The sequence below is a fragment of the Cynocephalus volans genome, chromosome 4 (assembly GCF_027409185.1).
Source record: "Cynocephalus volans isolate mCynVol1 chromosome 4, mCynVol1.pri, whole genome shotgun sequence".
NCBI lineage: Eukaryota > Metazoa > Chordata > Mammalia > Dermoptera > Cynocephalidae > Cynocephalus > Cynocephalus volans.
This window is the reverse complement of record NC_084463.1, coordinates 121,220,069-121,233,789: the sequence shown is the minus strand read 5'-3', so window position 1 is coordinate 121,233,789 and position 13,721 is coordinate 121,220,069. Positions and strand designations below refer to the sequence as shown.

The 13,721-nt window shown below is 37.1% G+C and overlaps 1 protein-coding gene across 3 annotated transcripts in view; it reads right to left on the bottom strand.

Annotated features, from left to right (window-relative positions):
• NELL1 (neural EGFL like 1) overlaps positions 1-13,721 on the bottom strand; it is an 879,285-nt gene that overhangs the window by 9,135 nt on the left and 856,429 nt on the right. For all 3 annotated transcript variants that reach the window (XM_063094110.1, XM_063094111.1, XM_063094112.1), the window contains one exon: positions 3,776-3,969. In XM_063094110.1, the coding sequence (XP_062950180.1) occupies positions 3,776-3,969 (194 nt within the window). The remainder of the gene's footprint in view (positions 1-3,775; positions 3,970-13,721) is intronic.

Genomic DNA, 13,721 nt, shown 5'->3' with positions numbered 1-13,721 from the left:
ATAGGTGTAGGTGTACATGTAGGTACAGGTATACATGTAGGTGTAGGTGTAGGAGCAGCTCGCATGGAATACATAAAAGCCTGACTTGCAAACCCTGGCTCTTTCTCTTGTCAGTGGCACCTAACCTCTGTTCACCCACAGAAATAGGCAGCTATGTCTCAAACATGCCACTCTGGAGCTTCTTTACTGCCCATGGAATAGGAAAGACATTGCCACAGAGGCTGTCTCTGGCATCATCAGTCATCAGGACTCATAATTTCACTTCTGTGTTTTCTTTCAGGTGATCTTACCTCTCCACCCCTCTTCAGATTCTCATCTTTACTCTCCAGAACCTTTACCTGAGCATGAGTGGTTTCCCACTGATTAGCTTTGATCTCCTCAGGCCATCCATCACGCTGTCAATCAGACCCTGATTGGATCATGCCAATCACAAATGTAAAATTTTTCATGATCTTTCACTGCCCACAGGATGAAGTCTAAATTTTGTGTCCTGGCTGTATCTCCTGACTTTATCTCTAGCCTCATCACTGACTATCCCTTTCCCATATTCTTGTTCCCAATATTCTAATCTCACCCTTCACTTCATATTTCTAACATATATTCTGATGCTCTGCCTCCTTGCTCTTGAGGTTCCCTCTGTTCGGGATTCACTTTCTCTCACATCTCTGCTTGTTTAAGTTTCTCATCCTTTCAAGTCTTATTCAAAGGTCATCTCCTCTGAGAAGTCTTTCCTTTTTCCCTTCCCAGAATAAAGCGTACTTTCCCTTCTATGTTCTCACAGCAAATTGTTTATGACTGTATCACAGTATGACAGGTGGTTAATTGTTTGTGTGTACATTTTCTTCTTCACTTCCATGATCTCCAATATAAACACAACTACTTGTACCAAAATGCTGCATTTCCTAAAAACTAATAAACCTGGGATTTCTCTACCTTTCCATGCAGCATAGGTAGAAAATAAATATGTCTTCCTAGGGCCTTGGACAAATTTATGAATGGAAGAGTCACAGATGGGTATCTAGGAAAAAAAGCTGGGCTGCAACCAAGATTTAGGGATCAAACCCAGAGAGATAACCAATTTTCACCTGGTTTCTGTGGTTTGGATAATGATGGAGGAACATGGGTTCTAAGCAGTCCAGCAATTCTCTGCCTAATCAAGTAAATGGTCTAAAGTTGTACAAAACCATGGTCACTGCCAAGGAAGTGCATAGAATCTAAACAAAAGCACCAAATCCATTTTTGCTGGCCTAGCTTTATAATTGAACTCCATTCAAACGTGAACATGTTTCAAGGCTTCTTTTTTAATTGCCATGAGACACTTGTAGCTAACCTGGTATATGACTCTCAAGGGGAAAATGGCTTTTTAAAAGAACTTTGACTCTGCTTCTTTCAACAGTAAGCCTTGACCCTTTGTTGGCTTGTGTGATTCTGCTTTTGTGTGATTTAATTTTGTTTAAATTTGAAACATCAAGGATATGACTGAAAAAACAGTGCTTTATATCCCAACCTTGATTTTATTTCTTAGCCTCCAATATTGTCATGATAATCATCCTTTTGGATGCTTAAGTACTAAAGATATTTCTTATCAATGTGGAATAGAACACCTCCAATGGCAAACAATGAAAACAAATAGTTCATTTTATGAGGATGACTTACAGAATTTGATTCAGGGTTTAATTCAGCTCCTAAAACCAGGCCCTCTTCTTCCTCCCCAACCTCTGGGAATTTATATGCTATAAATGGGTAATGAATGCAATTGGAAAACTACAAAAAAAAAAAAAAAAAGATTTAAAGAAATATGCCAGTATTTGATTCAGAGATGGGGGTTGGGTTGCTGGTGGAGATGCATCATATTAACAAAATAAGATTATAAGAATTGTTCATCTCCTGTGGAAATTTCAGTCTAATTCTCTTAAGACTTTGGGGATACTAGAAGTTGAAACAGAGTAAATCAAATTAGGCTGCTTGAATTATTAACACAGTTAATTAATGAAGCTCTGGGAAATTTTTAATGATTGGTAAGTTCCCTGATTTATCATGGGCTTAAATAAAACAAAAACTGAAAAAGGAATTTTGGTCTCATACTGGTCAAAACTCAACTAAAGTTTTTTGCCTATAAGGACTGGGGACTTAGAAAGCCTGAAAAGGATTCAGGGTCAGGTTGTGATTAACTTCAAATGTTTGAAAAAAACAATACTTTCTCAAAAAGAACTAGCAGAGAATTTATCCCCTTCTAGCTGGCTGAATGGGAGACCAAACTGACAACCTTCCATAAGCCCTTCTCAACTATTCTAACCCACGTGAAATTTTCCTTTTCTTCAAACTCTCGCCCTTTGAATCAACACTACATGGCTAAATATTATACTCAATAAGTTACAAACTTCTTAAGAGATTGTTCCACCATTCACTAACAAATACTCAGTTGAGAGTTTGAGCTTAGTCAAGTTGGATGGACAGATTGCCTAACTGGTTTTAAACATATCAATGGGTATCATCTGTAGGGTGTTACAGGACATCTAGCAAGATGGGAAAGCCATAAACTTTGGGGTAACCACATAGAGTTCAAGTCCCAGATCAGACATTATATCTTTAATATTTAGAGCAAGTTACTTGACCCCTTAGAAAACTCAGTTTCTTCATCTTTCAAAGTTGTGCTGTAAGAATTAAATATGATGCTGTTATTAAATAACAGGGTGCTTGAAACATAGCACGTGCTCAGTAACAAACCTAAATTTGTGTATGGGGAACTAGCTTTATGTGTAAGGGAGAAAATAGGTGTTGTGGGGTAAAGATCTACGTGTTTAGTAATGTAGCTCTCCTCAACAAGTGACCCCACACTTGCTGAGGTTGGCACACTTGATGTCAGGTGGATGAACTGGATGATTTCTTAAGGCTCATTTCAGCTCTGTTTTAAGGAAGCACACTGAGAATTTATCAGGAGACCCAGCTCTCTAAGAGGCTAGTAAGCAAGTAATTTTTCTTGGTTCTCATGCCCATAAAGCCCAAGATTAAATAGTTCCATTTCAATGGACATAGAAATACAAAGCAAGAGCTACAGTAAAGCAATAGCAAAGAAAAATAAATAGTCAAGATTAACAAAAGAAGAAATAAAGCACAAGGAAATCAAACTCTTTAATAGGCCCATTTTGCAAAGCATAAAGCAAAACCAGACAATGACAGAATTTTATTTTTATAAGCATTAAACTCACTACTAAACAACTTAATGTAAGGAATGCCCAGCACTAAGAATGACAAAGAAGACATCAATTACTAAGATGCCTCGTGCTAGCATTATTCTTTGTTCACAGTGGAAGTTCACCTATATCTGAACAGAAAGCAAGTCTGTGAACCTTGCTTTTCTGGATGATGCCACCACAGAAGTGAGCATGTTCATGCAGGTCATCATTTCAGGAAGAGTGGTTTTAATCAGCAAGTTCCATAAGTGTGGGATGAGGGCTCATTAAAGCTGTCACCCAACAAATATTAAAGGCATTGTAGGCTCTCAGTGGGAGGTCTATCACTGGCTTCTCTGTCCTGCATCCCTTTCTCTGTAGCCTCTTCTCAACCTCACACCTCACATTTCACTAAGAGCACAATCAATTCAAGGCAGGTTTGCCTGTCACTCAGCATTATCACTAGTTGTAGTGTGGGTTAAAACAAGAGAAGTCTTTTCAGGAACTATAGGAGACCCATGAGCAAGAGGGAAAGAGGTGGCAAGGCAGAGAGATGAAGAGAAAGAACAGTTGAAATTTCAGTTGCACAACATCAGCCTCACCTTGCAGGAACAGACAGAACACCTGTCTTCTTTCAGGGTCCACACCTGTCCATTGCGCTTCAGTCCTCCTTCATGGGGGCAGTCACCAGAGCAGGAGGGCCCAGAGGGACAAAGGCAGTCAAAGCCCCCTGCCAGGTTGATACAGGCAGAATCATTCCAACAGGTGTGAGTTCTTAAGGCACATTCATCAATGTCTGCAATAAAGAGAGCACAGAGATTTAGAATCTAGCCAAGAGAACTTAGAAAACAACAGTCATTTACAACAGCACTAGCTAGTGTTATTGAGCATTTTCCTGTGCCAGGTACCATATCAAGCTGTTCACGTGTTTTATCTCATTTACTCTGCAAGGCGGCTCTGTGTGGGAGGATCTGTTCTTACCCCTAGTTTGCACATCATGGAGCCAAGGCTCGTAAAGTTGAATAACCTACTGTCATACAGCTAGTAAGTGGCTGGTCTGAGACCCAAATCTACAGCTGCCTGACTCCAATTACTAAAATATCCAGTAGCAACTATGAACAGGTTTTAGTATAGTCTCTAAAAGTATTCGCTCCAGAGGCCATAAACACTGTTAGTTTATTAACAGTGTGGATACACCCGTGGAGATCTGGGGCTTTTAGAAAAGGTATGAATAGATTAGCCACTGAATAGAAACAAATAGGCAATTTGGGCAACCTTGAGCCAATCAGATTGCCCCCAGATCCTGAGACCAAGGTTGAAAGAAGTAGGAATAATTCTTGGTAAGTGCCTTGCTTCATCAGAGCCTAACCACCCCGATGGCCAGTGGCATTTTTGACGCCCTCCAAATCAGAGCTACAGTAGGGTACGGCATGAATGCTGATTAAAGACATATATATATTTGTGCTATTTTTCGTTGACATCCAAGTATGGAAGGAAAACATAAATCCAGTCATTACATTCTGACATTTAAAGCTTTCGTGAACTTAGCAACATCTCAAAAACATACCTGTCCAGCCCTGGCTTGAGCCCCTTCCCAACAGGCAATCCATTACCTCACAGGGCAGCTAATTCCATCTTTGAAAAACATTTTTAGAAATGTCTTCCTTAATGAAATATATTACCCAGTAACTTCCACTCATAGGTACTAGTTCTGAGTTCACAGGTTTTTCTATTTATGATAATCTTTAAACTATTTGAAGAAACTTGTCATTTGTCTATCACAGTCTTCTACTCCCCTGATTAATCTAATGCCATGCTCTGCAAATATCCTTCAGATGACAACACTGATTCCAGTTAATTTTTACCAAAATTTTGCCATGTACAAGGTTCTTTGCACACTAGGTACATGTGTGAGATACTGACTTCTTGGAGCTGATAAGGAGGGACACAGGTGTGTACATAGATAACTATTGATTGGTAGGCTTGATTCCTATAAGAAGTCAACATCTTAGAATAACATTTTACATACTAAATTTCATCTTAAAATACATATACATTTGTAGGAATTTCATTAAGGATTATGGAACCAAAATAAAGACAAAATAATCATAAATGGCATTCCCCCTAAAGTGTACAAACCAATTTCACAGGCATAATATAAATTTTACTGCTACAAATTTATATATATACACACACACATAATATATAGTTTTACAATTTTTCAAAGCTATTTTTCATGAGTTATGTTATACAATCACAAGACATAAATAATTATTCTCATCTTACAAAATGGGAAGCTGAAGTACAGAGAGGTTAACTAGTCACACAGCTAGCACATGTTAAAGCAGATGTTGAGTTCCGGGCCTTCTGACAGATGCACTAGAGTCCTTTCCACTATGCTGTGCCACTCAAGTTATAAAGTTATCTTTCAGCATACTAGAATGTTCTATGGTTTTATCTACTTTTAGCTTTCTATTCTCTAGACACTGCAATTCATTTTTAAGAATAAGATCTTACATAGGTCTTCTTTAGTAGTTTCATTTGAAATTCTGAGAGTTATATGATGTAATTACCCAGTCAAAGTTTGTTAGAATTTTGAAAATACTGTGACTTGAAAATAATCAAAAATAAATGACCTACCTTCCTTTATTGACTGCATATACTGTGTTGGTATAAAACTTTGATCTATAGCAGCAATATGAAGTAGAAAACATTAAGGAATTTCAGTGATATTTCTAGAAGCTAATTCCTTCCAAGATCTACTTTTTGTCTTTGTTCCCCAATTGTAGCCTCAGTCAAGATATTTGGTTAATAATAAATGATTCCTCTTTTGAAAACTATGAAAATGATCCCAAATTATGATGCCTGGATTCCAACCAACTGCAATCAATCCTCGTTGTTACTGGTCATGCCCAGGCCATTCTCAATGCATGTAAACCATAGGGTGCATCTTCTAAAATCCTCTCTCATCTCCCCAGTCTTCTTCCCCTACTCTAGTTCTTCTTAACTAAAAGTAGCATTGAATGTGGGAGCATTGAATTGACACATTTGAATTATTTTCACTCCCTAGTTTTTGTTGATAGTAACTCAATTACAAATATTCAGTCTAGTATTTCTCTTATGACATTTATAATCCAGTTTTTATATCTAGATAATAGACAGATAGCTCATTACATGTAAAATAAAACTCAGGTTTTTTTGTTTTTTGGGGTTTTTTTTTGGAACTGTGTTGGTTCAGACCCCCATAGTGTCACTGGAAGGCTATTGTGTTAGCCTTCAGTCTGGTCTCCCTGATTCCAGCCACTTATTCTAATCTACTGGTTTGTGATCATGAGCATAATGGAAACCGGTGCCTAGGTTTACCACTGCTGGAAACTGATTTAATTGTGTAATGTAGGATCTAAGCATCTGGGCTCTATTCAGCCAGATGAGAACCATTGCTTAAACATCCTCCACAGGACAGTGGTATTCTAAAAAGCAAATCTGTCCATGTCACTTTTCTGCTTCCCATTTTTCAGTATTTCTCTGATGCTTATAATAGTACTTTCAAACTCCCAGCATATCATATAAGCCCCTATCTAACACTTTAATTGTTATCTTCTGTCCCTTACCCCTTACATTCAAAAGCAATAGATACAAAATTCCAGTTAGATAAGAGGAACAAGTTTAATAGATCTATTGTACAACATGTTGACTATAGTTAACAATGTATTATATTTTTAAAAATTGCTGAGAGTAGATTTTAATTGTTCTCACCCCAAAGAAGTGTGTGAGGTAATGCATATATTAATTTACTTGATTTAGCCATTCCACAGTGCATACATATTTCAAAATATGTTGTACACCATAGATATAATTTTCATTTGTCAACTAAATACATTTAAAAAATATCAGTGGAGATCCACAAATAGGCCATATTGTTTCCTACTCCTGTGCCTGGGAACATGCCTTTTCTTATTTGGGGAATATTCTCTCCCTCTCTACCTCTACTGTTTTTAAGCTGGTATGGAATGAGGTTGGGTACAAATTAATTAATTGATAAGCACTTCCCTCACTGTGTTACATTCACTCCTATGCTGTCTTCAATATCCAGATCAAGCATCACCATCTTTCATTCTGCAAGATAGTCACTATTGACTTTTCACTTTCCCTACACCTTATACACAATTCTATTCTTGCATTCATCTCTCAGGAGTGTGATACAAGTATTTAATATGTCCATCTCCATAGTTAGTGAGCTCATTGAGGGCAGAAACTAAATTTTATTTGTCTTTCTCTTCCCAGTGCCAACTATAACAGAATATACTGTGGATGTTGAATGTATTTATTTGATTTAATTTACTTAAATCCAGGAAATTCACAGATTAAAACTATTATAAAGCCCACTTTGCCAAATTTGGTCTCTAGAATGTTCAATAAGCATAAGGTGTAACCATAATGTTGCCCATCAGAGAACATATTTTGTTGCTGAGTTCTCATCTGGGAAAGTCCTTGGGTTTAGTTTAATGTAGAACAAATACAGCAAAATAGTACTAACACTGAAATAGAAAGCCCCCTTGCCCCCTGGAAAATCATTTGATTTTCCTGTCAAATGCTTAAGGATAAGGGCAGAGAAAGTCCCATTAACGAATAACTTCAGAAATTGTCTGGAAGTGTAATTTCAACTCATCTACCACCAGTAGCCACAAAAGGATCTGTAATTTATGGTCACTTCTAAAATAACCTCTAAGTTGGCAATTAATAACCAACTATAATATGCCTTTTAAATATTTGGTTATTTTGCATTTATAACGATAAAAACATATTGGCAGTGTTTTCCTCTTACAAATTAAGAAATCTGAGCATCAAAATGAACATACCTAGTGTGCAAAATAAAAACACGGTGCAAAAACCAGGATTTGCTTTCACCTCTCCAAAATGAAAGGACTTCACAGTTGAATATAGGACCATATTGCCTACAGAGTTCCATGTAATTGCTTTACTTATGACACAGAAATCTAATTCTGCTTCCATGCAATTTAGCAGATTTATGGAAAGCCAGATGTTAGCAATTATGGAAACCAACATTATTCATATTCTTGGTAATACAGACCTGTTTGCTCTGCACAAAGCCAACTTAATCTATTATACATATCCCAAGGCATCCAAAGGGAAGAGGCACCCTATTTACATATTGCAACTGTTGTTCTCTGCTGAGCAAACACAAAGATATTCACCCATGAGACTTGCCCAAATCATCAGATAGGTCTCCCAGTGACAATGAAGCAATTAAACAAAAATCAGACAAAGTATTCCGTACTCAAATCTATAATCATTAGAGTGTTCTTGTTTTTTTCTTACTGTAAATAATGGCTCTCTGTGATTTCCTTGTGTTTCTCCTTATAAATTCATTATGTAAATGCTCCATGCTCAAATAAGATTTTTTTTTCAATAAAATTTCACAGCTAAGCTTGCATCAGAACTAATTTTCTTGCACTGACATTTTCACAATTTCTGAGAGCTGTTATTAATGTACTCAGTTTTGCTTTTCTTAAAAAAAAAAGTCTAGTTGTGCTTTCTTTTCTAGTCAATCTGCTTTCTTTTTTGATATGAGGTTCTTAAGTTACTTAGGCATGTAAGAAAATATAATTTAGTGATGTTTAAATCAGCAACAATCAGACTAATCCCAACTTAGTCCTAAACAATTTTTCTGTCCTTCAAGAAAAATGGCTCTGCAGAAGTTTTAGTGTCATAACAACCGTAATGGAACCTGCCTCAGGAGCTGAAACTTAAACAGGTTGCTTTCGGAGATCAAGGAAAATATCTTTTCCTCCCACACATTTGGTAGCAGTTAGGTCAAAGGAGTGAAATTTTTCATTACCCCATATTCCTCTTTCTTGAATAACTTTCATAGCACATCTAATCTTACTTTCTAACTCAAAACAGGTGATGTGTCAGAAAAACAAAATTCACCTTGAGGTTTGAATATCCAGCTGTGTGTGTTCTGACTCGGAAACCATTACCAAACATTAGTTCCTCAGAAATGAGAACAGAGCTTGGGGGTTTATTAATGATAGACAAGATAGAGCACAGATGCCTCTCCAACAGCTAAAGCAGTATTGCTGCTTTTATAGTGGCAGAGAGAAAATTATGAGGAGAAATACACTCACCACACATCAGCAAAATAAGTGAAAGAAACAAGAATTAAGGTGTGATGTGACTTGCAAAACAAAGGCTAATAAAGATAGCCATATTCTATCATGTGCTGATCATACCACATTTGGATATTATGTTCCCTTAAGAATGAGGTTGACACACTTAGGAGACAAAGGAAGAGATCCACCAGCATGTTGAAAGGCTCAAATTCATCTCAACAGAACATGAGATGTTTAATCTGAAAAGGCACAGATGAAAAGAAGAGGTAAGTGAGCTATAATTTCATCTATTTGAAATGCTGTTATATATCTCTTAGGAAGAGTTTCCAGTCCCTCCAGTTTTAACTCTTCAGTCCCTGTTCCAGCCTCCAACCTTTCTGGAGTCACCAATAAACACTTTCCTATGGCATTCCTCTTATTGTTCATTGTATAAATTTGTTACTTTGCAATGAATCTTTTCCTTTCCTTTAACTGAGCAGACTCTCTCTTCAAGCACAGGAGAAAGAAAACACGTTGTTTGACCTCACTGTTTTCTCATCTTGTCCCTAGATCCAGATCCTTTTTTCCTGTTATCTACAACTAGCAGCTACCTCCATTTACTCAACTTCATTCTCATCTGAATGTGTGCAAGCTTCCACAGGACCCTCTCTTAAAAGCCTAGAACCTGAAGTTTCTCATGACCACGAGGTTACAAATATTGTAACAAATATTGTTATTAATTATCTAAGTCAAGAATTGTCTCCTTGACACTTCTGGAATATAATGTTGCCCTGTACATCCTCTTACCTCTTCATGCATCTAGTCATTAATAATCATCAATCAATGACCTAGCTGCCCACATGTTTATTGTGCTAGGAATATTGCTCAGACCTGGGGATACAATGGGCAAAGAAACCAGATACGTTCCTGTAAGCATAGACCTCACAGTCTTCTTTCATTTTTTAAATTAATAATATTTGCTAAAGTTTCAGCTCCAGTCTTTGTTTCTCTTTCTCCTTGGTGGAAGGGGTATAGCATAGCATTAAAAGATTAAGCTTTGAAATCCAGCAGCTATGAGTACCACTTAATGTGTCCTGTTGTCCCATTTTGCCTGGGACTGAGGGAGTTTCTGAGATAGGTGTCTTTCAGTGCTAAAACTGCGAAAGTTCCAGGCACATGGAGACAAGTGAGTTAACTGTGTTCCAGTTCCTCCCCTGCAATTTATTAGTTGTATGACTCTGGAAAATATGCCTAACACCTCTGAGCCTTGGTCCCATCATTTGAAAAATTTGGATTAAAAATATACCCCATGGGATAATTTGGTAATCAATTCCACTCTCCCATCTTTTAAGGTTATACTTAAATCTGTACCACTAGTCTTGATCTCTTATTATGCAGACAGCCCATACCTTCATCTATTTGCTGAAGATTTCCATTTGCGCTCTGAATTCTCATACAAATTCACATGGCGATCAGTACATTGGCCAGCCAAATCCAGAGATGTTAACACTCCGAGCTTTCTCTGAGCCCTAATCTGTAAATCTGATGTTAAGGTTAAGTGCATTATGTTGAAAGAACATAATTTTCTGATAGTCCATGAACTTGTCTTCACTGACTAAGTTTTATTTACAAGATGTCCAAATTTAGGTGCTTTTCTACAGGTGGAGAAAACAATTCTTTCCAGGTAGGAAAACAGGAGTAGAATAAAAGCAGAGCAGCTTTCTAAATAAACCAAGTTGGCTTACTTTTTTCTGTGAACAAGTCATACTTCTTTAACTAATGATTAAATATGTTTAAGATCAATACAATTCTGACCAGTGGAGAGAATAAATAAAAAAAAAATCTTTAAATATTGAAATACTTGCTATCTAAAGAGAATTTTACTGCACAGAAAGGCTACAGTATTGATGCCAACAACCTTAGATTTATAAGTTTTTATATAGCTGCTTATGGGTGGGAGGGTGGGTTGTATTTTAGCTGCAGTCTACTACATGTCTAACACCTGGTCATACACATTTTATTGTTATAGTCATTGTATCGTTTAATCTCTTTAACAAAATTTCACTCTTTGCTGAAAAGAATTACCCCTCATACACTTTCATTTTATGGTTCCTATATCTTCTTTATGTTACTTGGTATGCTAAGCTATAAACATTCTTTTCTAATTTCCTTACCCATTCAGATTTGTAAGATTCTGGTCTTATTTATCTTTGTGACTCCCATAGCACCTCTTCAAGTGTTTTTCACCTACTAAGATGTGCATAAACATTGTAAATTTGAATCTGGTTCAACTATGATTAAAAGAAGCTTTGCCCTTGATGGCCTCAGTTTTCTCCTTGGTCAAATAGAGGAATCGCATAAAATGTTTTCTAAGATCTTGTCCATTTTCAACTCTATACTATTACTTTTCACCTTTGTAGGATTGAGCTTATAGTTTGAATGTTAGGATATGAGTGGTGACAGATGGAGAGCAGGATAGAGGTGAAGGAAAGAACCCACGTCAGGACAATAAATGGATTTCTCAGAATTAAACAGTTTTTTTGGGGGAGTGCTGAATATTTATTGAAACATACCTAGTCTTCCTTAATGAGTATTTGCAAGTAAGAGGAAGCAATGAAGGGTGAAGCATGTTTTTCCCATCTTCATGAAGCCTTGGCAATGTAATCCTTGGTGACAAATATGCACAGGGAATCCAGCTAGGGTGAAAACCAAAACTAACTCTATTTTGACAAATCATTCTCTCAAGCAAGTTGTCAGATGAGAAATTATTTCTTCTCTCTTGTATACTAAGGGAAGATCTTAGGTGAAGAGGTTACAAAGTAATTCCACTTGCCACAGGAAGCATCCTGTAATTTACACAGAAGCTAAAGGTCAAAAACGCTGTCAGTCATGCAATTCTAAAACCAGATCTCGATTTAAATAACAAGAGGCTCAGATTAAAGCTACTAAGAATTCAAAGACCTTTCATGCCTATTGTTTATTGTCTCCTTTCACCACTCTTTTTACTGTGGTCCCTAACTTTTAGGGTATAGTTAAGTCTCTTCCAAAAACTCTGTCCCAGTAAAAGAGTTAGGACATTGATCAAAGATAATAATTTGGACTACCATGCCAAGAAGGGCAGTATCTGCTGAGAAGACTAATGAGCTAACCAATAAATAGTGACTTGATCTCATGGTGTCATTTCTTGAAGGACTTCATCTCTGATCCTCTTTCTCTCTTCATATTTCTTTGCTTGTAGAACTCTAAACAACTGATTGATAACACAAGTCTGGGGCTGCCTCTTATTTTGAAAGGGATATTCTCTGGAAAGATCTAGAAGACTTTTGTGGGGACAAGGGAAAAGGAAGCACAGAATAGAAGACTTGAGCTCACTCGGTTCTAGATTCTTGGGAGACAAGACAATTCTTTATTTTGAATTCATCTTTCTGTGTTTCTTACCCTAAGGAAGTGTTTTTTTACCTCTGTGGGCCAAAACTTATTTGGTTTCCAAGTAAAAGGAAAGGAGGCCACAGACAAAAGTTCTATTTTTGACCAAACACTAGTCAGACTCCTCTGGGTAGATTCTCAGACAAATGCCCTTGCCCACCACACCCACCAGAGGCTTGAACAAATGTTAGCACAGTTTCTAACCACTAAAGGCCACATCCCTAGGATGACAATTCCAAACCCTTAAATTTCTGCCTGGAAAAGCTCAAGGCTGCCAGAAGAACTTACTTTTCGTTTCAGTCAACACCTCGAGATAGTGCCCCTGTCTCCCAGTCTCTGTGGGAGAGCAGGAGTCTAACTTCCATAATACGTGTCAGGTACAAACCCACACAGGTTTCACATGAACTCCTCTTCTCTGATTTTGTTCAAGCCCCTTCCTACTCTTTCATTCTCATTCTAAAACATCCAGTCACTTCTACACAAATTGGAGTTGCGTTCAGTTTATGTTGTGCCCTCTTCCCTATAGCAAAAATTTATTACTGATTAAAATCCATTCTTAGCATTTTAGCTAGTGTCCAGCTTTGTTTATCTTTGATACTTTGTTTATCTTTAATATCACTGGAATCTTTAATATCACTTAGGCTGATATAAACAAAAAATGTATAAACAAACAAATTCTTACAGTTCACCAATGGTCCAGTCTAGCTCATCAGATTAAGGTGTGGATAGGGGCCAGTGTCTTCATTAGTAATAAAAATGATTGTTCTGAGAGTTCCTTTATTCACTTTTGCCAAATATTTATTGAGGACGTATGATATTCCAGACATCATTCTGGGCATTGGGGATACAATAGCAAATAAAACAGACATAATTCCTGCTCTTGGAATGTTAAGATTTAATAGGAGGAGATGAACAACAGATAATTCCTTTCACGTGTCTTCCTCAAGAACTTGCAGATGGTTTGGTATCCTGGCCATCCCAGGTACTTTTATTGAGCAACGATTAACAC